General features: G+C 36.1%; 1 protein-coding gene across 4 annotated transcripts in view; it reads right to left on the bottom strand.

Annotated features, from left to right (window-relative positions):
• Positions 1 to 23257, bottom strand: part of Galk2 (galactokinase 2) — a 133640-nt gene that overhangs the window by 90988 nt on the left and 19395 nt on the right. For 3 of the 4 annotated variants that reach the window (XM_026391675.2, XM_026391667.2, XM_026391690.2), the window contains exons 3-4: positions 15557 to 15680; positions 253 to 343 (exon numbers count right to left, since the gene is read on the bottom strand). In XM_026391675.2, coding sequence (XP_026247460.1) covers positions 253 to 343; positions 15557 to 15680 — 215 coding nt within the window. The remainder of the gene's footprint in view (positions 1 to 252; positions 344 to 15556; positions 15681 to 23257) is intronic. The other variant, XM_026391682.2, reaches the window with a different exon arrangement.

Genomic DNA, 23257 nt, shown 5'->3' with positions numbered 1-23257 from the left:
ACACAATTTAAAGATTTAACCAGACAGATGTTGTCAGATGCACCTGATATATGAAAGCCCACTGCTGCCCTCTGTGAATACTACCCAGAAACAGTCATATCTTCCTGCCTTTTGAAACATAAGTTAGCAAAAATAGAAGAGAAACATCAGTTAGTATCGAGAGGAGACCAAAATGATACAGTAAATAAAATAAATGTGACACAATATATCCATTAATCTCAAATGCTAGCATTACCTTATGAACCAATTTACCTGAATTCCTTTAAATCCACATAGGAAATAGTTGTGCCACAAAGGATTTGTTCGGTCAATCTGAATGTTATTTGCACTAGTACTGAAGTCCCTGCAAAAACAAAAGCCACCATTAATTTAAACCTTAGGCCTTAAACTGCGAAATCAATGGCAGACTACTGCCATCTTGTGCTAAGACAGTGATACTGACATCTCCTTTTCCCTTTACTTTCAATATATGTACTTCAGTCTACTCCAAAACAATGAACATCTCCAGCTGCTAAAAGTTAAGAGAGGAAGTTGTAGTAGCCTTAATGACTAAACTGCTTTAACTGACCTCTTTTATTTCCTGAAACAGAGAGGAACCAATATATTTTAGTATAATCTACAACCATTTTCTCTTTCATGTTAGTCCTTGTTAAGTTGGTGTAAACCACATGAATGCTTTATCCTCTGGGCCTGCAGTTTGGCAGACCCCCAACTGAAACAGGAGTACTCAAAGCCCTCTTTCCCCACACTCTCTGCCACACATCCTATTTGACCATCTGTGGAATTTAAGAAAAAGAAATAACAAGCAAAACAAATAATTATTCTAATGGATCATAACCCATTGGGGGGGTAAGATTCTATGAATCTATACTAATGTAAATTAACAAATGAATAAATAGCTAAATGAATGAGAAAACTCTTTTTTGTATTAAAATGCCAACAAATAAATGTAGAAGAAATTATACAGAAATAAAAAAATCACTTTATGCTGAATTCCATGATAATTGTTTCAGGAAAAAATCATCAATAGATGTTAAAATTACAGAGTAAAAATCTTATGATGGGGCTGGAGTTGTGGCTTAGTGGTAGAGCACTCGCCTAGCACGTGTGAGGCCCTGGGTTCAATCCTCAGCACCACATAAAAATAAATAAATAAAATAAAGAAGATATTGTGTCCAACGACAACTAAAAAATAAATATTTTTTTAAAAAATCTAATGAGAAAAAGATATTTACATAGAGTCTAAATGCGTCCCCACCAAATATTTTTAATTAAAAAATAATAACTTTATGGTAAAAAATATCTGGCAGACATCACCTTAACCAAATATTCAAAATTAACATCACCAATAAAAGGATATCATGTGCTTCCTTGATATAATGCATTGAGGATATATTCCTGGATATGTGTTCAGTCTTCTTAGTCACTATTTTGTGACTTCTGTGAAGAAAACTTGAAATGAAAGATAAATAAATAGATAAGACAGTCAAAGAATAAAATACAGGAATGTTGCAAGGATCAATAGAAAAGAGAAAAGCAAGGCAAGATCCCCCATGTTGAATCAATGTTTTCCATATAATTTATTAAATATCTACTATGTGCCAGTCTTTGAAATCAATACCTTCCATGCATTTCTTAACTCAGTAACATGAATACATCATCTCTACCAAAAAATAGTTAGTGACTGATCACTTAAGTGCACAAGATATGCAGAGGAATATAAAGGTAAAAGGCAGAGGACTTGTCTTAAGAATTTGTAATGTAGCCAGGATGCCATGAATACAAACCACTACCATACAGTACAGTTATGTGATAATGTGTAATATGAAGTGGGATATGAGGCTGAAAGGGTATTATTTCTATAGTCCAGCAGTGGACAAAGAGTAAAGGCCTTTCAGGAGGCTCAGAAAGGTTTAGTGACTTTCCAAGGACACAATCTGACTTCAGCTCACAAACATTTCATTCTGTTATTACCCATGGAAGTCAACAAAGGGTTACAGAATTTGGAAGCAGATAAAATTTATGTTAGCAAATCTGATGGACTGTGTTCCTAGTTAAGAGAGGATCTTGAAAGTCACAAAGAAAAGAAAATGTGTATATTCAGAAAAGTGGAAGAAAATTGTAAAGAGGTAGAAAGCTAGATAAGCAACATTAAAGAAAAAAGGTGAATAGTTCAACTTCCTACAGAATTAAAGGTATAGGCTGTCTGTCATAGGGGGGAAAAAACGCTCTTTAGTTAGCTAATTAATTATTGCTTTTTCCAGTATCCTTGTCTGGCCTTTCTGCTTAGTCATTTCCTAAATTTCAAACCCAGTCACTCATTTTCCCAGCAACCTCACTCCTGCATTCTATCATCTGTATGTTTTCTCTACTCCTGCCCCCATGTTGTAGAATTCTGAGAATAAAGTTCCTGAAAATGAGCATAAATGATTCACTACATTGATACTTTCCACTTATATATTTTACTCATTCATTCACTTGTTCTTCCAACATTTTCCTAGTGTCTATCCTGTTTGTATGACTGGTATAGGGCTAGAAAATGTACAATAATAATAGCATCAAGAATGTGAAATATTTAGAAATTTGACAAAAGATGTAAAAGAAATGTATCCTGAAAATGACAAAATATTTCTAAGAGAAACTGAAGACCTAACTAAAAGGGGAGAAAGATTCATGGACTGAAAGATTCAAAATTGCTAAGAGCCAATTCTCTCCCAAATTATATATTCAGTACAACTCTAATCATAATTTTGGCATGCTTTCTCATAGAAATTGAATAGCTAATTCTAAAATTACTAAGCAAAGGCAAAGACTTAGAATAACCAAATCACTTTGAAAAAGACAACATTAGGAGACTTATACCACTTGATTTCAGGATGTGTTATAATGCTATAGTTATCAGACAGTATGTTAATGGAATAAAAATAGGTCAAGGGGATAGAATAGAATACAGAAATGCCTATTGGTCTATTTGTCTATCTTTATGCCAATAAGTGGTGGGAAAATAACTGGATAGCCATATGCACAAAAACAAATCACAACGTTTATCTCATAGTACATACATAAATGAACTAAAAATGGATCATATACCTAAATGTAAGAGCTAAAACTAGAAAACTTTTAGAACAAAACATAGGGAAATCTTTAAATGATCTTGGATTTTGCAAAGAGTTCTTTAGTACAGTTAAAAAATATAAATTATAAAGGAAATCATAGGATTTCATCAAAATTTTTCTTTTCTCCTCACTAGTAATTATAATGTACAATTAAAAAGTTAACTAAAATAAAATCTTTCTTTCCTCAAAATACATGGTAAAGAAAGTGAAAATTTAAGTCATATACCAGATGAAAATATTTGCAAAACATGTCTGACAAGGACTTATACTACACAAGAAACTCTTACTGGGTCAATAATAATATAAGATTTTTTTAAAAAACTAAAAATGGGCAAAGATTTACATAAATCCTTCAACAATGAACATATCTATTGCTATGATTTAAATATGTGTACCCCAAAACTCCTGTGTAAGACAATGCAAGAAGGTTTAGAAGTGAAATGATTAGGTTATGAGAGCTATATATTGGGTTATAATCCCTGATAGGGATTAACTGAGTGGTAAATGTAGAAAGGTAGGATGTGGCTGGAAAAGTGTGTCCCTAGGGGGAATCCATTTGTGATATAGAGCTCTCTCTCTGCATCCTGGCCATGTCCTGAGCCACTTTCCTCTACCATACTTTTCTATTATGATGTTCTACATCACCAGGAGCTCTGAGGAATAGAGTAGGCCATCTATGGACTGAGAGCTATGAAACCATGAGCCCCCAAGTAAACTTTTATTCCTTAAAATTGTTTTTGTCAAGTCTTTTGGTCACAGTAATGAAAGAGCTAGAAGAAAAATTGGTACCAGGAGTGGGGTCACTGCTTCAACTAACCTGACCATGTGGTTTAGAATCTTTTACAGCTTTTTGGAATTCATGGAAGGAATTTTGGAAAGTTAGTGATGCAAGCTGGAAAAGCATTAAAATGTTGTAGTGGGCCTTAATTAGGCAACTCTGATGGGAGTTTAGAAGACCAGAATTGAGTATGAACAGCAAAGATTGGGGTCATGAGGTTTCAGAGAAGGAGAACTCAATTGGAAATTAAACTAGAGACCATTAGTGTTACATTCTGGCTAAGATTTTGCTTAGATTCTGTCTGCATTTTGCTTGTGTCCTGAGAATTTCTGAGAGGCTGATTTTTAAAGTGAGGGACTGCTTAATTTGGCAGAAGAAATTTCTAAGCAGCATAGTATTCAGGTAGTGCCACAGATATTGCTGGTGGCTTTTAGCAAAGTTAATTGTGATAAACAGATGCATAAAGATTGAAAAACTTGCATTTGGCCAGAAAACTGTAGGTAAAACCAGGGCTAAGGAATGTGTGGTTGTTAAAGACATTACAGCCATTAAAGACCTAAAGAGCATGCTACAGGGACACTGCTACATCGATGTTCATAGCAGCACAATTCACAATAGCAAGACTGTGGAACCAACCTAGATGCCCTTCAATAGACAAATGGATAAAAAAAATGTGGCATTTATACACAATGGAGTATTACTCTGCATTAAAAAATGACAAAATCATAGAATTTGCAGGGAAATGGATGGCATTAGAGCAGATTATGCTAAGCGAAGCTAGCCAATCCCTAAAAAACAAATGCCAAATGTCTTCTTTGATATAAGGAGAGTAACTAAGAACAGAGTAGGGACGAAGAGCATGAGAAGATTAACATTAAACAGGGATGAGAGGAGGGAGGGAAAGGGAGAGAGAAGGGAAATTGCATGGAAATGGAAGGAGACCCTCAGGGTTATACAAAATTACATACAAGAGGAAGTGAGGGGAAAGGGAAAAATAATACAAGGGGGAGAAATGAATTACAGTAGAGGGGGTAGAGAGAGAAGTGGGGAGGGGAGGGAAGGGGAGGGGGAATAGTAGAGGATAGGAAAGGCAGCAGAATACAACAGACACTAGTATGGCAATATGTAAATCAATGGAAGTGTAACTGATGTGATTCTGCAATCTGTATACGGGGTAAAAATGGGAGTTCATAACCCACTTGAATCAAAGTGTGAAATATGATATGTCAAGAACTATGTAATGTTTTGAACAACCAACAATTTAAAAAAAAAGGAAACTAAAAAAAAAAGAAAGAAAGAAACACTACAGGCTTTGACCATTAACAATAAGAAAGATGAATTGTGGGCTCTCAGGAACTGGCAAGACCACACCCATCTCAGGCTCAAGGGTGTAAAAGTAAAAGTTTCTTTGAGGAGAGATCAGTGGGGCAACCTGCTTGCACAGGACAGCCTAGAAAGTTGTTTCACCATGCTCAGCCACACAGGTACTCAGAAGCTGCTGAGCATGGTCACTGGAGGCTTGGCTACTGCTCAAGATAGTGGCAGACATTGGCAGCAACCACATGGTGCTGGTTTGGCAGGATTGCAGGTTGCCAAAGGTAGAGGTCACAGAGCTTCCACCAAGATTTCAAAGGAGACGGACTGGGAGGCCGGGCAAAGTATAGTAGAGTTGGAGTCCCAGCAGGCAGCCTCTGAGAAGGCAATGCAGGAAGATGTGAGGAGGAAGCTAAAGTTGCAGTGGAGACCCCGAAGATTAAAAATTGCAGTAACATGGGACTTTTGCCAAGGAAAGCTGCAGGAATTGGGCTGAGACAAGCCAATGTGGACTGCAACCAGCAAAGCCATAGAAGAACAGCTACACAAGCCCTTTGGAGAAAACATCAGGATACTGTGTGCTATAGATGCTGGACATAAAGCTACAAGACTTCCTTGCCCAGATGGATTTTGGTCTTGTTTTGGTTCTATACCAGTATTAATGGAAATGCTTACTATGTGTCTTTATATAATCGATACATGTAACTTGCTTTTAAGTTTTACAAGAGCTCCTGCTGAGAGTTTGCCTTGAGTCTCTGAACAGACTTTGGAATTGAACTTTTGAGCAATACTCCAATGGTTGAAACTATGAGGATTCTTGGAAATGGACTAAATGTATTTCACATTGTAAGATGAGCATGAAGTTTTGGGAGCCAGGGGCAGAATGTTATGGTTTAGATAACAGGTGTACCACAAAGGTTCATGTGTGAGACAATGCAAGAAGGTTTGAGGTAAAATGATTGAGTTATGAGAGCCTTAACCCAATCAGTGAATTACTCCCCTTATAGGGATTAACTAAGTGGTAACTGTAGGCTGGTAGGGCATGGCTGGAGGAAGTATGTCATTGGGGGCATGCCTTTGTGGTATACATTTGAGCTTAGTCTATTTCTCTGCTTCCTGGTGTGATGTCTTGAGCTGTTTCACTCCACCATACTCTTCCACCATGATGTTCTGCCTCACCTTGAGCCCTGAAGAATGGAGCTGTCTATGGACTGAGATCTCTGAAACAGCAAGCCCCCAGATAAACTTTTCCTCCTCTAAAATTATTCTTATTGGGTTTTTTTTTTAGTTACAGCAGCAAAAAAGCTGATTAAACCATCCATATGGCAAATAAGCACAAGAAAAGATTTTAACATCACTAGTTAGATTAAACTGAAATTTAAAAACACAGTGATACTACCACACATTTAGAAGCATGGTTAAAATTTCAATGGGAGGGAGAGCCCACTCGCCCTATGCCACCACAGCCCAGATTTCCAGAGGGAGAACCCGCCCACCCTGTGCCACCACAGCCTGGAGATCTGGAGGGAGAGACACACCCTGCCTGCGCAGAGAGCCACCCTGCACTGAGGTTCCTTATTCACCAAAGCGTGGCTCCACAGCCAATATCAGGAGACAAATAGACTTGAGGCTGCTACCGCCACGAAACTGGGATAGCACTGCTTTTATCAAGGGACAACAATAAGGACCTGGTAAGACATCACCAAAGTCCCTATGGGCCTGGCTGCACCCGAGGTTTGTCTACCAGGGGTGCTAATAGTTATCCTGTTGCTGAGATAACAAGGAGTCTTGCAAGGTGTTGCCTATCTCTTGTTTCCCCCACTAACAGCCAACTTCTTATGATTACCCTCTCACTAGTCATATAATCTAATACCTCCATATTCTCACATCCTACCTCATAAACATCTCAGCCAACCCCCAGTCCCCACTTTCACCATCAGAAACTGTAAACCATTATGCAAACCTATTGACTATATGGTAGAAGATAACCAAACTCATCATTTCTGATTATAGTGACAAAACTATTAACATAAAAATAGAAGCTAACTGATATATGACTGCACGTTGGGTACAATGAGTGCTGTAATATTGTTCTCTCCCTTAAAAGCGAGGTATTGGTAAACTGTAGGGATAGTATAATAAGGCAGAAGCTGTAATACTGCAGATCTACATTGCAAGAGAGGAAAACACGTAGACATCATGAAAAAACAAGGGAGGAAAGTGCCCCAAACAAACCAAGATACTACAATAATAGAATCCATAGATAGTGCAATAGGTAAAATGTCAGAGAAGGAGTTCAAAATATACATAACTAAAATGATTTGGGAATTAAAGAACAAACTTTAAATTAAAGAACTGAGCAGGTACAGGCAAAAATTGATCACTCCAACAAAGAGATAAGAGAACAAATTCAGGCGACCATCGATCACACCAACAAAGAGATAAGAGAGCAAATACAGGTTGCAAGAGATTACTTCAAGAAAGAGATAGAGATATTTTTAAAAAAGAGAGAGAGAGAGAGAGAAATCCTGGAAATGATAGAAACAATAAAAGAACTCAATAGCTATATCACCAACAAACTAGATCACTTAGAAGACAGGACCACAGACAATAAAGACAAAATATACAATCTTGAAAATAAAGTTGACCTCACAGTGAAGATGGTAAGAAACCATGAACAGAACATCCAAGAATTATAGAATACCATCAAAAGACCAGATTTAAGATTTATTGGATAGAGGAAATTTCAAAGATTCAAATCAAAGAAATGCACAATCTCTTCGATGAGATAATATCAGAAAATTTCCCAAGCATGAAGAATAAATTGGAAAATCAAATACAAGAGGCCTAAAGAATATTGAATGTACAAAATTACAACAGATCTACACCAAGACACATTATAATGAAAACACCTAGCATACAGATTAAGGATAGAATTTTAAAGGCCACAAGAGAGAAAAACCAGATTCCTATAAGGAAAGACCAATTCGGATCTCAGCAGATTTTTCAACCCAGATTCTCAAAGCCAGGAGATCCTGGAACAAGATATACAAAGCTCTAAAAGTTTACGGATGCCCACCAAGAATCTTATATCCAGCAAACTTAAGCTTCAAATTTGATGTTGAAATAAAAACATTACATGATAAACAAAAGCTAAAATAATTTATAGCAAGAAAGCCTGCACTACAGAACATTCTTGGCAAAATATTCCACAAGGAGGAAATGCAAAACAACAATGAAAATCTGCCAAGGGAAGAACAACAATAAAGTAAAAGCCAACCAAAGGAGAAACCAAGTAAAGCTAAATACCAAAATTAAACAAAAATGACTGGTAATACAAATCATGTCTCAATAATAACCCTAAATGTTAATGGCCTAAACTCACCAATCAAAAGACATAGGCTGGTATATTGGATTTAAAAAAAAAAAAAAAAGACCCAACAATATGCTGCCTTCAAGAGACTAATCTCATAGGAAAAGACCTCCACAGACAAAAGGTGAAAGGTTGGGATAAAATATACCATTCACATGGTCTACATAAGCAAGCAGAGGTTTCCATCCTCATACCAAATAAAGTAGACTTCAAGCCAAAGTTAATCAAAAGGGATTGTTGAGAGCCACAGCCAAAGGGGCCCCAGCAAACTTCCAGCTGCCAGCAAACTTCCAGCTGCCAGCTAATGATTGGCTCACAGCGGCCCCAGCAACATCTAGCTGATTGGCTCCTCTGCGGTGATGTTCATTGGGCTGTTTGCCCACCCTTCAGACTGCCAGCTGATGACTGGCTCACAGTGGCCCCAGCAACATCTAGCTGATTGGCTCCTCTGCGGTGATGCTTATTGGGCTGTTTCCCTGCCCTTTCAGACCACGGAGCTGCTCATTGGGGGACTTCTTTGGCTCCACCCACGCGACCCAGCCAATCGGCCTCAAGAGCAGGAGGATTGTGGGAGGTGGAGAGGCTGGTGTTGGGGTGAGAGGCTTGTGGGAAGCCAGTGGTGGCAGTTGGGCTCTGAGGGTTTTTTCCTGAGGAGCTGATTTGTTTGGAGTGTGTAGTTCTAAAAATAAAGTTAGTTTCTTTTGACAAGTGGCTCCTGAATTGTGCCCAGCCAGACTGCGGCAAGGGATAAAGATGGACATTTCATACTGCTTAAGGGAACCATACATCAACAAGACATAACAGTTATAAATATAAATACCCCAAACAATGGAGCATTTACATTCATCAATCAAACTTTTCTCAAATTCAAGAGTCAAACAGACCACAACACAATAATTCTGGGTGACTTCAACACACCTCTTTCACCACTGGATAGATCATCCAAATAAAAGCTAAACAAAGAAACTAAGCAAATCTCAGTAAATACAAAAAAGTAGAGATACTACCCTGCATTCTATCAGACCATAATGGAATAAAATTTGAAATCAATGATAAAATAAAAAATAAAAGCTACTCCAACATCTGGAAACTAAATAATATAATATTAAATGAACAATAGATTGCAAAAGACCTAAAAAAAGAGATTAAAAACTTCTTAGAGGTAAATGAGAACACTGATCCAACATATCAAAATCTCTGGGGCACTGTAAAAGCAGTTCTAAGACACAAGTTCATCGCATGGAGTTCATTCCTTTAAAGAAGAAAAAACAAATAAATGACCTAACATTACATTTCAAAGCCCTAGGAAAAAAAGAACAAATCAATCCCCAAAGCAGTAAGAGACAGCTCTTAAAATCAGAGCTGAAGTCAATGAAATTGAAACAAAAGAAACAATTCATAAAATTGACAAAACAAAAAGTTAGTTGAAAAAAATAAATAAAATTGATAAACCATTAGCCATGCTAATGAAGTGAAGAAGAGAGAAAACTCAAATTACTAACATCCATGATAAAAAAGGAAATATTATGATGGACACTACAGAAATAGAGAAGATAATTAGAAATTGTTTTGAAAAATTGTACTCCAATAAAATAGAAAATATCAAAGGCATCAATAAATTTCTATAGGCATATGATATGCCCAATCTAAATCAGGATGATACACACAATTTAAGCAGATCAGTTTCAAGCAAGGAAATAGAAGATGCCATCAGAAACCTATCAACTAAGAAAAGCCTAGGACTGGATGGATATACAACTGAGTTCTATAAGACCTTTAAAGAAGAACCAATACCAATACTTCTCAAACTATTTCATGAAATAGAGAAAGAAGGAACACTTCCAAACACATTCTATGAGACCAATATCACCCTGATTCCAAAATCAAACAAAGACATATCAAAGAAAGAAAACTTCAGACCAATATCTCTAATGAATATAGATGCAAAAATTCTCAATAAAATTCTGGCAAATCAAATATAAAAACATATCAAAAAGATAGTGCACCATGATCAAGTAGGGTTCATCCCAGGGATGCAACATTGGTTCATCATACAGAAATCAATAAATGTAATTCATCACACCAATAGATAAAAATCATATGATCATCTCAATAGATGCTGAGAAAGCATTTGATAAAATACAGCATCCCTTCATGTTCAAAATGCTAGAAAAACTAAGGATAACAGGAACATACCTCAACACTGTAAAGTCTATCTATGCTAAGCCCCAGGCCAACATCATTCTTAAAGGAGAAAAATTGAAAGCATTCCCTCTAAAAACTGGAACAAGACAGGGATGCCCTCTTTCACCACTTCTATTCAACATAGTTCTTAAAACTCTAGTCAGAGCAATCAGACAGATGAAAGAAATTAAAGGGATATGGATAGGAAAAGAAGAACTCAAATTATCACTATTTGCCAACTATATGATTCTATACTTAGAAGATCCAAAACATCCCACCAGAAATCTCCTAGAACTAATAAACGAATTCGCAAAGTAGCTGGATATAAAATCAACACCCATAAATCAAAGGCATTTCTGTATATCAGTGATAAATCCACTGAATAAGAAACTTAAAAAACTACCCCATTTACAATAGCCTCAAAAATTAAAATATTAGGGAATAAATTTTAACAAAAGAGGTGAAAGACCTCTACAATGCAAACTACAACACGCTGAAGAAAGAAATTAAAGAAGACCTTAGAAGATGGAAAGATCTCCCTTGTTCTTGGATAGGCAGAATTAATATTGTCAAAAATGACCATACTAACAAAACCACTATACAGATTCAATGCAATCCCAGTCAAAATCCAAAGATATTCCTTACAGAAATAGAAAAAGCAGTCATAAAATTTATCTGGAAAAAATAAAGGACCCAGAATAGTCAAAGCAATCCTTAGCAAGAAGAATGAAGCTGGTGGCATTACTATACCAGACGTTAAACTATACTACAGAGCAACAGAAACAAAAATAGCATGGTATTGGCACCAAAATAGACTTTTAGACCAATGGTACAGAATAGAGGACACAGAGTCTAACCCACATAACTTCAGTTATCTTATATTAGACAAAGGTGCCAAAAACGTACATTGGAGAAAAAAATAGCCTCTTCAACAAACAGTTCTGGGAAAACTGGAAATCCACATGTGCCAGAATGAAATTAAACCTCTATCACTCACCATGCACAAAACTCAACTCAAAGTGGATCAAGGACCTAGGAATTAAACCAGAGACTTTGCGCCTAATGGAAGAAAAAGTAGGCCCAAATCTCTATCAAGTTGGATTAGGTCCCAACTTTCTTAATAAGGCTCCTATAACTTAAGAATTAAAACCAAGGGCTGAGGATATGGCTCAAGCGGTAGCGCACTCACCTGGCATGCATGTGGCCCGGGTTCGATCCTTAGCACCACATACAAACAGAGATGTTGTGTCCACCAAAAACTGAAAAATAAATATTTTTTAAAAATTCTCTCTCTCTCTCTCTCTCTCTCTCTCTCTCTCTCTCTCTCTCTCTCTCTTTCTCTCTTTAAAAAAAAAAAGAATTAAAGCCAAGATCAATAAATGGGATGGATTCAAACTAAAAAGCTTCTTCTCAGCAAAAGAAACAATCAGTGAGGTGAAGAGAGAGCCTACAGAATGTGAGCAAATCTTTACCACTTGCACATCAGATAGAGCACTAATCTCTAGGATATATTAAGCACCCAAAAATCTTAACACCATAAAACCAAATAACCCAATCAATCAACATATGAAAAAATGTTCAACATCTCTAGCAATTAGAGAAATGCAAATCAAAACTAATATAAGATTTCATCTCACTCCAGTCAAAATGGCAGCTATTAAGAACACAATAGTAAGTATTAGTGAGGATGTGGGGGAAAAGTCCTACTCATACATTGCTGGTAGGACTGCAAATTGGTGCAGCCAATCTGGAAAGCAGTATAGAGATTCCTTGGAAAACTTGGAATGGAACCACCATTTGACCCAGCTATCCCACTCCTCGGTTTTTACCCAAAGGACTTAAAAACAGCATACTCCAGGGACACAGTCACATACATATTTATAACAGCACAATTCACAATAGCTAAATTGTAGAACCAAACCAGATGCCCTTCAGTAGATGAACGGATAGGGAGACTATGGAATATATACACAATGAAATATTACTCAGCATTAAAAGAGAATAAAATCATGGCATTTGCAGGTAAATGGATGGAGTTGGAGAATATAATGCTAAGTGAAGCAAATCAATCCCAAAAAAACAAATGCCAAATGTTTTCTTTAATATGAGGATGCTGACTCATAATGGCGATGAGTGGAGAGCATGGGAAGAATGGAGGAACTTTAGATAGGGCAAAGGGGAGGGAGGGGAAGGGGGCGGGCAAGGGAGTAGGAATGATGGTGGAATGAGTTAGATATCATTACCCTAAGTACATGTATGAAGACACGAATGGTGTGAAAATATTTGTGTACAACCAGTGACTTGAAAAAATATGTTCTATATGTGTAATATAAATAAATAGCATTCTGCCATCATGTACAACAAATTAGAATAAATAAAAATTATTTTTAAGGGCTGGGGATGTGGCTCAAGCGGTAACGCACTCGCCTGGCATGTGCAGGGCACTGGGTTCGATCCTCAGCACCACATAAAAATAAAATAAAGATGTTGTGTCCACTGAAAACTGAAAAATAAATATTAAAAAAATTCTCTCTCTTTCTTCTCTCTCTCTCTTTTTAAAAAAATTATTTTTAAAAATAAAAAGATAAATGAATAAAGATTTTAAGAAAGATAATAGTGAAGCAAAAAACAAATAAAATTATTTTGAGTATTTGCAAAAAAAAAACTTCAACACATGCTAACAAGGATGTAGAACTACTTCAACTCTCATACAACACTGGTAAGGACATAAAACAGTACAACCACTTTGGAAAACAGAAAATTTCTTAATTTTGGTAAGCCAAACACTCCACTACTATTCACCAAGAAAAATAGGAGCTATCTACCTTGATAATTCACCCCTACTTCCCTAATTCAATTTTCATGATCTTTCACTACTGCTCCTGGGATCATTTGCCAAATATTCTACTTTTTTTCCAAGTCTATCTCTGGATCTGCTTTTGTGAGAAATGAAACCAAAACCATATATTCACTAATGTGGAAATAGTTAATTTTAGTAAATTGATATGACAAAACATTTTACAGCCATAAATATTCATAAACAATGGCACAGAATACATTTGAGGGGCTGGGGTTGTGGCTCAGCAATAGAGTGCTCGCCTAGCACGTGCGGGACACTGGATTCAATCCTCAGCACCACATAAAAATAAATAAATAAAATAAAGGTATTGGATCCAACTACAAAAAAATATATTTTTTTAAATGTTTGAGATAATATAAATTTTTCTTTAAAGGATCCAAAATGTAGGTAAGCTATGTTAGAAACCATACAAAATTAGTAGGAAAAAAATTATATGCAGTAATCTTCATATAAAGTAAGAAATCTCTATGTCTACAACCTTATATAGTGCCTTATCAAAAATACTTGCTGAACTAATGAATGTCATTGTAGCAAACTGACTGATGAACAAAAAGCCAAAAATAAAATGTGCCAACTATATGTTCTTTTATAATCAAATCTATAATGATACAGTGATGCATCACTTAATGATAGAATAATTTATTCAGAGAAATTCATCATTAGGCAATTTTTTCACTGTGCAAACAACAAAGTAAAAAGTACTTACATAAACCTAAATGGTACAGCCTATATACACCTAAGTCATATTGCTCCCATGCCACAAACCTGTACTATAGACAATTATAACACAAAATATTAAGTATTTGTGTATCTAAACATATTCAAAAAAGAAAAGATACAATAAAAAATATTGCATGTATGAAAGATTTAAAATGGTACACTTGTAAAGGGCTCTTACCATGAGCGGAGCTTGCAAGATGAAATTGCTTTGAGTGAGTGAATGGTGAATAAATATGAAGGCCTATGACATTTCTATACATGACAAAACTTCATAAACACTCTACATTTAAGCTACACTAAACTTACTAAAATTTTTTTCAATTTATTACCTTAGCTTACTATAACTTTTTTACTTATAAACTTTTTAAAACCTTTCTGACTCTTTTGTAATAACACTGGACTTAAAACACATAGGCAATAGGAATTCTCGATTTTATTATAACCTCATGGGATCTCTATCCTATAGGTGATCCATCATTAACCAAAACATCATTATGTGGCTCATGATTATATAAGTAAGGCTTATCACAAGAATGCAAAGATGGCTCAACATTAGAAAATCTATTGAAGTAATTCACCACATTAGAAAAACTGATCTTCAAGACTAAAGAAACATTTAATAAAATTCAGTACCCATTGCTAAATTTTTTTAATCTTAGTAAACTAGAAATTTTTAAAAAAACTACTTATTCATCTTAATAAAGTATACATACTAGAAACCCCTATTAAGCATCAAATTGTCTTATAATGAGGCTAGAACATGAAAGAAGAGTGACAACAATATCTAAAATCACAAAGCTTATACTATACTGAGAGATACAAATAATGGTAATACCTTCCAGTAAGATGTTCTGACAAGAGAATTAAAGGATGCCATAGTAACAAAGGAAAGGCAGCACAACTGCCTTTTCTGGAGACTGTTACTTCAGTAGATGATAAATACCTTCTGGGCAAGAACAGATTGCTCAGTATCTAAGACAATGTGTAGTACATGGTTAAGTCTTCAATAAATGTTTCTTAAATGAATGAACAAAATGAACAAACATTAAATAGTGGCCTTAGATAGTTTCAAATATCAAGTATGAAATATCTATAAATTACATAACTTACTCTAAATTTGATATCTTCTAAAGAGTCCACTTGGGTACAAAAAACACCACCATACTTCACATACACAGATTACACATACATTGGCAATCCTAAATACTCACGGATACAAGGGATTTGTGTTAGCCAGCTGAAGAGTGTGTGTTTTCACAGGTTCCACAGCTATTAACATATCTTGTTCTACAGCCATAGGAAGAACAGAATATCCACAGTAATCTATGTGCTCTCCTAGAAAAGACAACATTTTTTTAATCACTGCTACCATATGAAACAAAAGAAGCTCAAGTAAGTTGACACACAAGAAAAACTTGTCCATGAGCCATGTTTTAACAGAAAATAAACATACTATAGGAAGAAAGTTATTCAGCTTTCCTTTTACCCCACACATCTGAGCCAGAAACTTCTACTAGTTGGTTTCTGTCAATATTTTGAATATTTTTAATCTTAAGCTTTGCTCCAATTCCTAATTCATAAGGACCATTTTCAAAATTTATGTTATGTGACTAGCCATATGGCATCAAGAAAAGTAAATCTCCACCAAAAAAATCAAGTAACCCAAGTAATATATGGGCAAATGAATTAAACAGATATTTCTCAAAAGAAGAAATACAAATGGCCAACAAATATATGAAAAAATGTTCAATGTCATTAGCAATTAGAGAAATGCAAATCAAAACTACCCTGAGATTTCATTTCATACCAATCAGAATAGAAGTCATCAAGAGTACAAATAATGATAAATGCTAGAGAGGATGTAGAGAAAAAGGAACTAATTTTTATATTGTTGGTGAGACTGTCAATTAACATAACCACTAAGGAAATCAGTATGAAAGTTCCTTGAAAGACTAGGCATGGAACCACCATATGACCCAGCTATACACACTCCTCAGTATTTATCCTTAAGAATTACACTCATGTACATGCATACTTCTGTTTATAGCAGCACAATTCACAGTAGCCAAACTGTGGAACCAGCCTAGATGTCCATCAACTGATGAATGATAAGGAAAATGTGGTATATACACACAATGAAGTTTTACTCAGCCATAAAGAAAAATGAAATTATGTCATTTGCAGGAAAATGGAGAGAACTAGAGACTATTATGCTAAGTGAAATAAGTCAAACTCATAAGGTCAAGGGTTGTATGTCATCTCCCTTATGTGGAATATAGAAGAAAAAAGGAAAAGAGAGGTGAAGGCAAATCTCATGAAAATCAAAGTAATATCATTAGAGGAAAGGGACTAACATGCAGGAGATGGGGAGGGAGCGGAGAAGTGTTAGGGAGATTTATTGGCCAAATTTTATTGTTATATTGTGTGCATGTACAAATATGTAACACCAAATTCCATCATTATGTACAACTATAATGCACAAAAAAGGGAGAAAAAAAGAATAAAACCAAAAAGTAATATATTCTTTCTCTGTTTCTCTTTTGTATTAACATTTAAAATATAAACAATGAAGGCTTAAGTACATTCTCCCTTATATTAACATTATTTGGGTTTCACCCTCTTCCTTACCAGCGAATGGCTCTCTAAATAAAGATTTTGGTTATCATTGTGGCATAACCAAATGTCTAGCAATTTGATCAGCACTGATAAGTTGTGTTTAATGTGCTAGACAAGGCTAGGAAAAAAATATTTAAGCTGCACTTTCAACATATAAGCAAATACAGGTAATAAACTATTCTTTTCATTCTAATTCTTCTATGAATCACCAGCAGAAATTTTTTCCCCATTATACCAAAACAGTTTACCCAAGTTACCATTTAAACTCAAGGTCACTAGTCATGAGACTTAAAACACAAAATAACAAATTTAAGAAAGATGAGCTTACTCAGCCATAAAGAAAAATGAAACTATGTCTTTTGCAGGAAAATGGAAAGAACTAGAGACTATTATGCTAAATGAAATAAGATGAGCAAGCTCATTTATTTCCCTGGTACATATTTTTTATATCTGATTGTTCCTATAGCAGATAATAATCAACTAGGAAACAAAAATTTAATAGAAGACAATTCAATTGCATAATTATATTGTTATTCTATATATAGGGCATAAGTATTTTCTTTCCACATTGATGTGCTCTTTAAAATGACATTAAAATATTTTGTGGGGGATTAATAATGACAAATGAAAAGCTGGCTTTCAAAGTTATCTTTCTCTAACTACCTTCAAAAGGACAACAATATAAAATAAGTAGAAAACATATATTCAAATAAAAATAACGCTAAGGAGGCATTCATTCTGTTGGGAAGGCGGCAGCATGAATGGCATCCTTCTGAAAATGAACAATTTCTCTGTTTGTCAAAACCGATTAAAAAAAGAAAAAGAAAAGAAATCACCCCAGATGAAACAGTGGGGAAGGAGCAGGACCTGCTGGGAAGAAAGTGTAACAAAACTATAACATCCTCAATATTTTGATGGAAATTATAATAGTTTTTAAGAAAGACTGAAATTCACTTTATTATGTGTACTAACTAGTTATGTTAGAATCATTTACAAACCACCTACACCTTTCTAAATTAGAAAACAATCAACGAATTTACTAGAATAGGAATTATTTATCAGGAAAATCCTACCCCTAAAACAATATCTCTAAGGATAATGCTTCTTTGCAACCCCAGGCAATTAAAAGAAGTTGATGTCCTCCTCCTGTTCTGATTTCCAAGCCCTTTTCCTGTATTTCTTCTGAGGCTTATGCCATATTCTCCTCTCCTCACTACTTTCATCTATGACTCCTTGGTGACTCTACTCCTCACTGAAGACCTCGGCATGTGGTTCCATTTCCCTCTCCTTCCCCATTCTGCAACTAACTGGATAATATCCAGACAAACCACTTAGTCCAAAACCCCAGCTTCTCAATTCCTTGGCCTCCAGAAAGCCTGAGTCGACTCCTCTCTGCTTCAGCCATATACTTCCATGGCCTTGACAAATCCAATAATGACTGTAGACTTTCTTATCACCTAGAATTGTCTACCTATGAAAATTGTTTCAAATCTCATACTTTTTACTAAAACTTTCCATCCTACCATTTCTCACTCAGTTTCACCTGCCTTTCAAACTCATTTCTTTGCCTTCTCTCCTTTATAAATTCCTACCTTTCTTTCTTTTTCTAATCAGCATAGACTCCAAGGTGTATTACTTCACTTGCTCTCCTACTAATATTATTAACTTCTTTAGTCTACTGTCATTCTCTTGTAATCTTTATCCAAAATAAAACCTCAAACCTACATCAAAAACCCAGGCAGCTTAGACTAGCTAAAGCAGAATGAAAATGCACAACTTTGTGGACTGCACCACTGATAATTCTCCAGTTCTTAACTAGATCTTGGTCCTATCCAGCAAACCTTTCATTTGTCCATTGTTTCTTTTTCTCATCCAAGAACGATTTCCTGCCTTCCTAAATTACCAGCTCCTTCTCTCTCCTACCCTTCACATAAACTCCCTCAATCATCTATACTATAATTATTCATTCACCCACATCAACAGACATACTTCACTTCCTTATTTCCTGTTAAGTGTCAAAGGGGACATCCTCCAATGCCTAGACACCAGTCCTTCTTGCCTTCAGGGGCATTCTGTTCTACCAGTTCCTCAGTTATCTTCACCTTCTGCCTTGATGGTACTCCCTTGTGACCTTTTCCCCAATAACTATACCTATATATCCTATATTTTATGTCCTTAATAACTATCTTCAAAATAAAATAAGATTGCCTGAATTGATAATAACTGAAGCTAGGTGATAAGTACATGGGATTTTATTATACTATTGCAATTTTTTATATATTTATATTTTTCATTATAAAAAGGTTTTACTTTTAGTCATCCCCTGACCCCTGGATTTTTCTCAGCTCCCAATTCCATTTTCTCATGATAAAACTTATTTATCCTAGAGTCACCACTTATAACTTCCTCCAAGAGACTTCTCTAGCCCCTTCAAATCTGAATTGGGTGACCTATGAACTTCTATTGTACCCTGTGCTTCCCAGTCAAATTTTTTTAAGAAGTTGTTTAGCCGTAGATATTTTTGTTCAAATGGAATTTTACATGGATGTGAAAAAGAGGCTCCTCTTGTTGAGCCGTTTGCATGACTGGCATCCTTGCTCAACAGTAGCCCCCAAGCAAACCCCAGTGAATTCCTAGGGCTGTGCTGCACACAGTCTGAAGGCAATGCTATCAAAGTGCTTAAGAACTCCATCATAATTGCCATTGAACTGTTCAATGAGGGTAGGAACTATATCCCTTTTTATTCTCACCAAGGCGATCCTTATGCCTGCCACATAGAGGACACATAACAAATCTCTAGCTTCAACCCCTCATTTTCTCAATGAGCTTCAGAAGCTCATATCCTAGTGCCTTTCTTGGCTATCCAAAGGCATTTCAAGCTGAAAATAAGCTCTTAACATTCTCCTCTTCCCTCACTTAGAACACAGTTGTCCACTCAGTTGTCCAAACATGGAGTTCTTCACTTAGTCTGTGGGAGGCTACTCTGAATGATTTGCATTCTCCATCCCAGAATGGAGAGGCTTTGACAGTCACTACATCTCGTCATGGTCCCAGAAGTTTAAGCCGCGTCTTCAGATGTAGGCATGTCGTCCCATGGATTGAGCTACGCTCACCTGGTCCTTTGTGATATTACCCCTTTGTCCTGTTTGGGATTGAATGTTCCATAGAAACACTTTGTATGTCCCCTTCTCTTGCTCTGCCTTTGGGTGTGACCTTCCTAGATGTCAGTCAACTTGCTGACAGCAGACATCACAAGCTAGATTCAACCCCCTGAAACCCGTCCCCTTGCCTCATTTGAATGGCTTCTCCTCAATAAAAGGGTTCAGCACACTCTTGCTCGCTCTCTTTCTGTGGACCCTTAAGGTCAGAGGAGCCATCACAGGACTCTAAAGAAAAAGGTATCTTTGTCTCTTGCATGGTTATTTTGTGCAGCCCAGTTCACCTGGAGTGACCCTGAGTGTTTTTGTCATGAGGAATGTGACATTAGTCCTTGAAATTAACCACCTTATAACAGAAGACTATAGTAAAATTTAAAAAAACAAAAATTTGCTGCATTCTTCTTTAGCACTGCCTCTGATCTAGTTCAAGTTATGAGGCTCAGTTGTCTTTGGTTCTGTTGGGATTTTTTTTTTCCTTAAGAAAGTAGTAGGATTTTTATTGTCAATAAAATAGATCATAAATGAAGACACAAATATATTAATGGTTCTTGATAATTTTAGACTCTCAAGTCTCTATGGAAATGTCAGCTCCTAATGTAGAAAAAGTACTATCAAAAAAATAGGAGATATTCAAGACAGTAGTCAAAACAATAACTGAACATTAATACAATAAGGCAAACAGAAAGTTACTTTCTCTATTTCCTTTTCTCAGCAAGGTATGTGTTGAATAAAGGTATAAGCCTTGTTTTTGTGGAAAATGCTTTTTTTGTATAGAAAAATTTTGTATGCTTTCACCTGCACTACAAAACAAGGCCTGAAGAACTGGCTGCAGGATAAAGGGATACATTATGTCTACCAGGAAGCAAGGAAACTCAAGTTTCAGCATAAAAGAGAGTCCTCTGCCAAGTCTGACTTTTAGTTATACCCAGACCTATCTGAAAAGGCAGGAGCACAGCAGAGTCAAACTCATCAGCAGGCACCTCTATAGTATGATGGGCCAATGCTCATGTTGATGGTGGTAAAAGAATCAAGAAGCCTAGGTTTCAGATTCGCACAAACATTCTTTAACTAGTAAGAAATTATTGAAGTTCTTCTCTAGTGTAAATAATATGAAAATAGGTAATGAAGTCAACCACACATCACTGCTGAGATTATTTAGTCTGACTTTAAAGCAGTATAAAATGTTTTCTTCCACACAATAAGTATAAGCTTTGTACTGAAGCTTCTGAGAAACCAATCATGTTTTCATCTCTAGCTAAATTTAAGATGTTTTCAATTTGGATACTTTTCTGTAAAATTTGCATAGAAATAGTATCTATTTCTTCAGGTTTTATGAAAATAAAATATTCTATTTGTAAATTCTTACTCAAAAGCTTTTTACTCAAGATTTAGTTAATAAATATTTCAATAAAAGATATTATCTATCCTTCATCAGAGCCATGGTAAAGCAAGTAAGGTGCAAGAAACTCTCTACACAGTCCCTGGAATAGAAAGAGCCCTAAAAGCCAGTGGGCATGAGCACATTTCAATTACAGGTTTGAGATTATGGGTCCATGGCAGTTGTTTCTTACTTTTATCACTGGAATGTCCACCTTAGGCCATTCTAAGGTTGCTGGATTGTTAGCCACTCAGATAGATTGGACACAGATCAGTTTCAGAGAAGGCTTCTGGGCTCTTCTGTAGGGCTATATGATAAAACCTCCAGAAGAGAGGTTTTCAAAACTTTTGAAGGAATATCAATTCAAAGAGGCTCCATTTATCTGATGGGTTTCTTTTCTTATTCCTCCTTACAGAATACATGGTGCTAGGAATTGGGCCAGGGAAGGCTATAAAGGAACCAGAAATGAGCCAACCTCTGGGCTTTTCCTTAGGGCAAAAAAACAAAAAAATAAAAGGAGGGTGACATTTGAGATGGACTGAGCTGATAACAGACTGCTTCTCTTCTTTTGTTTCCTTTTCACTCTGCAGCTTTAGTTCCTGGAGTGCTACTACCACTCAAAGGCACTTGGTCTCTCCATGATAAGGCCTTTGTCAGGTGTGTAGCCAGAATCTGTCAATGTACTTGATACACAAAATGCTGAATGTTTTAATGGACTTGTCTATACTGTCAATGGCTGATAACAGGGTCATGGAAGAGGAGGATACACTGACCTCTCAATTGATAATTGAGCTCTGGAACCACTGGCTTCTAAGGAATGCTTTCCATGACCAATGGAGGAGGAATCATGAGTGCAAGATTTTTGAGAACATTATCAAAGCTGAATGCTCAGCAATACATCCCAGTGGGCAGGACATCTTACCTAAAAGCCCACTAGGCTCAAGAACAGGCATTTATGATTATCTTAAAGCCACCAAAAGACTGGGTTCCTTTTGCTTTTTTTCCATAGAATTCCAAGCTGAGTTCCAGCTACCACATGGTGGTGACAGACAGACTTAATAAGAAATCACTGACCAACTGCTACAAATTAGCAAACTTCTCAAGAAAAACCCATTCCAGAGGTTCTATTCTCCCACTGTGGCAAAGGACCTGTGGCCTGAACTACAGCAATAAATAAACTCAGAGGACATACAACTCCCAAGGGGTTATGGCACAGTCCAGCCACATGGAGAGCAACAATAACAAAGGTTTCCACCACCTACCAGGGAGCACTATCCCTTACATCTGCTCTCATTTTATGATGATGATAATGTTGATTGTGGTACCAGGGACTGAAATTGGGCCTCAGTATATTAAGTAAGTGCTCTACCACTGAACCACATACCCAGATCCTGGTTCCTGTTCTTGTAAGACCTTTTCTCTTCCTTTTTACTTATAAATAAACTTGAACTGACCAAATGAATTCTTTTGTTTTTTTGAGGAGTCAAAGAAAAAAAAATTCACACAAGGTTGTTTCCCATATGGCTAATTTCCTTTAACATCCTTCAAATGGAAGGATGTTAAAGGAAATTAATTAAAGGATGTTTTCTACCTATAGTAGAAAAGAAATTCTACTATAGGTTCATTTATTATATGAAACTCTCTAATGGTCTGGCTTACTACAACAATGAATACTATGGTATACCATGTATGAGAATGAGTGGACAGCGTAACTTTCAGGACATCTTTTATGGCAGGGTTATTTGAACAGAATCTTAAAA

Source organism: Urocitellus parryii, chromosome 6 (assembly GCF_045843805.1).
Source record: "Urocitellus parryii isolate mUroPar1 chromosome 6, mUroPar1.hap1, whole genome shotgun sequence".
Lineage (NCBI taxonomy): Eukaryota > Metazoa > Chordata > Mammalia > Rodentia > Sciuridae > Urocitellus > Urocitellus parryii.
The sequence above is the reverse complement of the archived record's forward strand: the minus strand, read 5'-3'. Positions and strand labels throughout refer to the sequence as shown.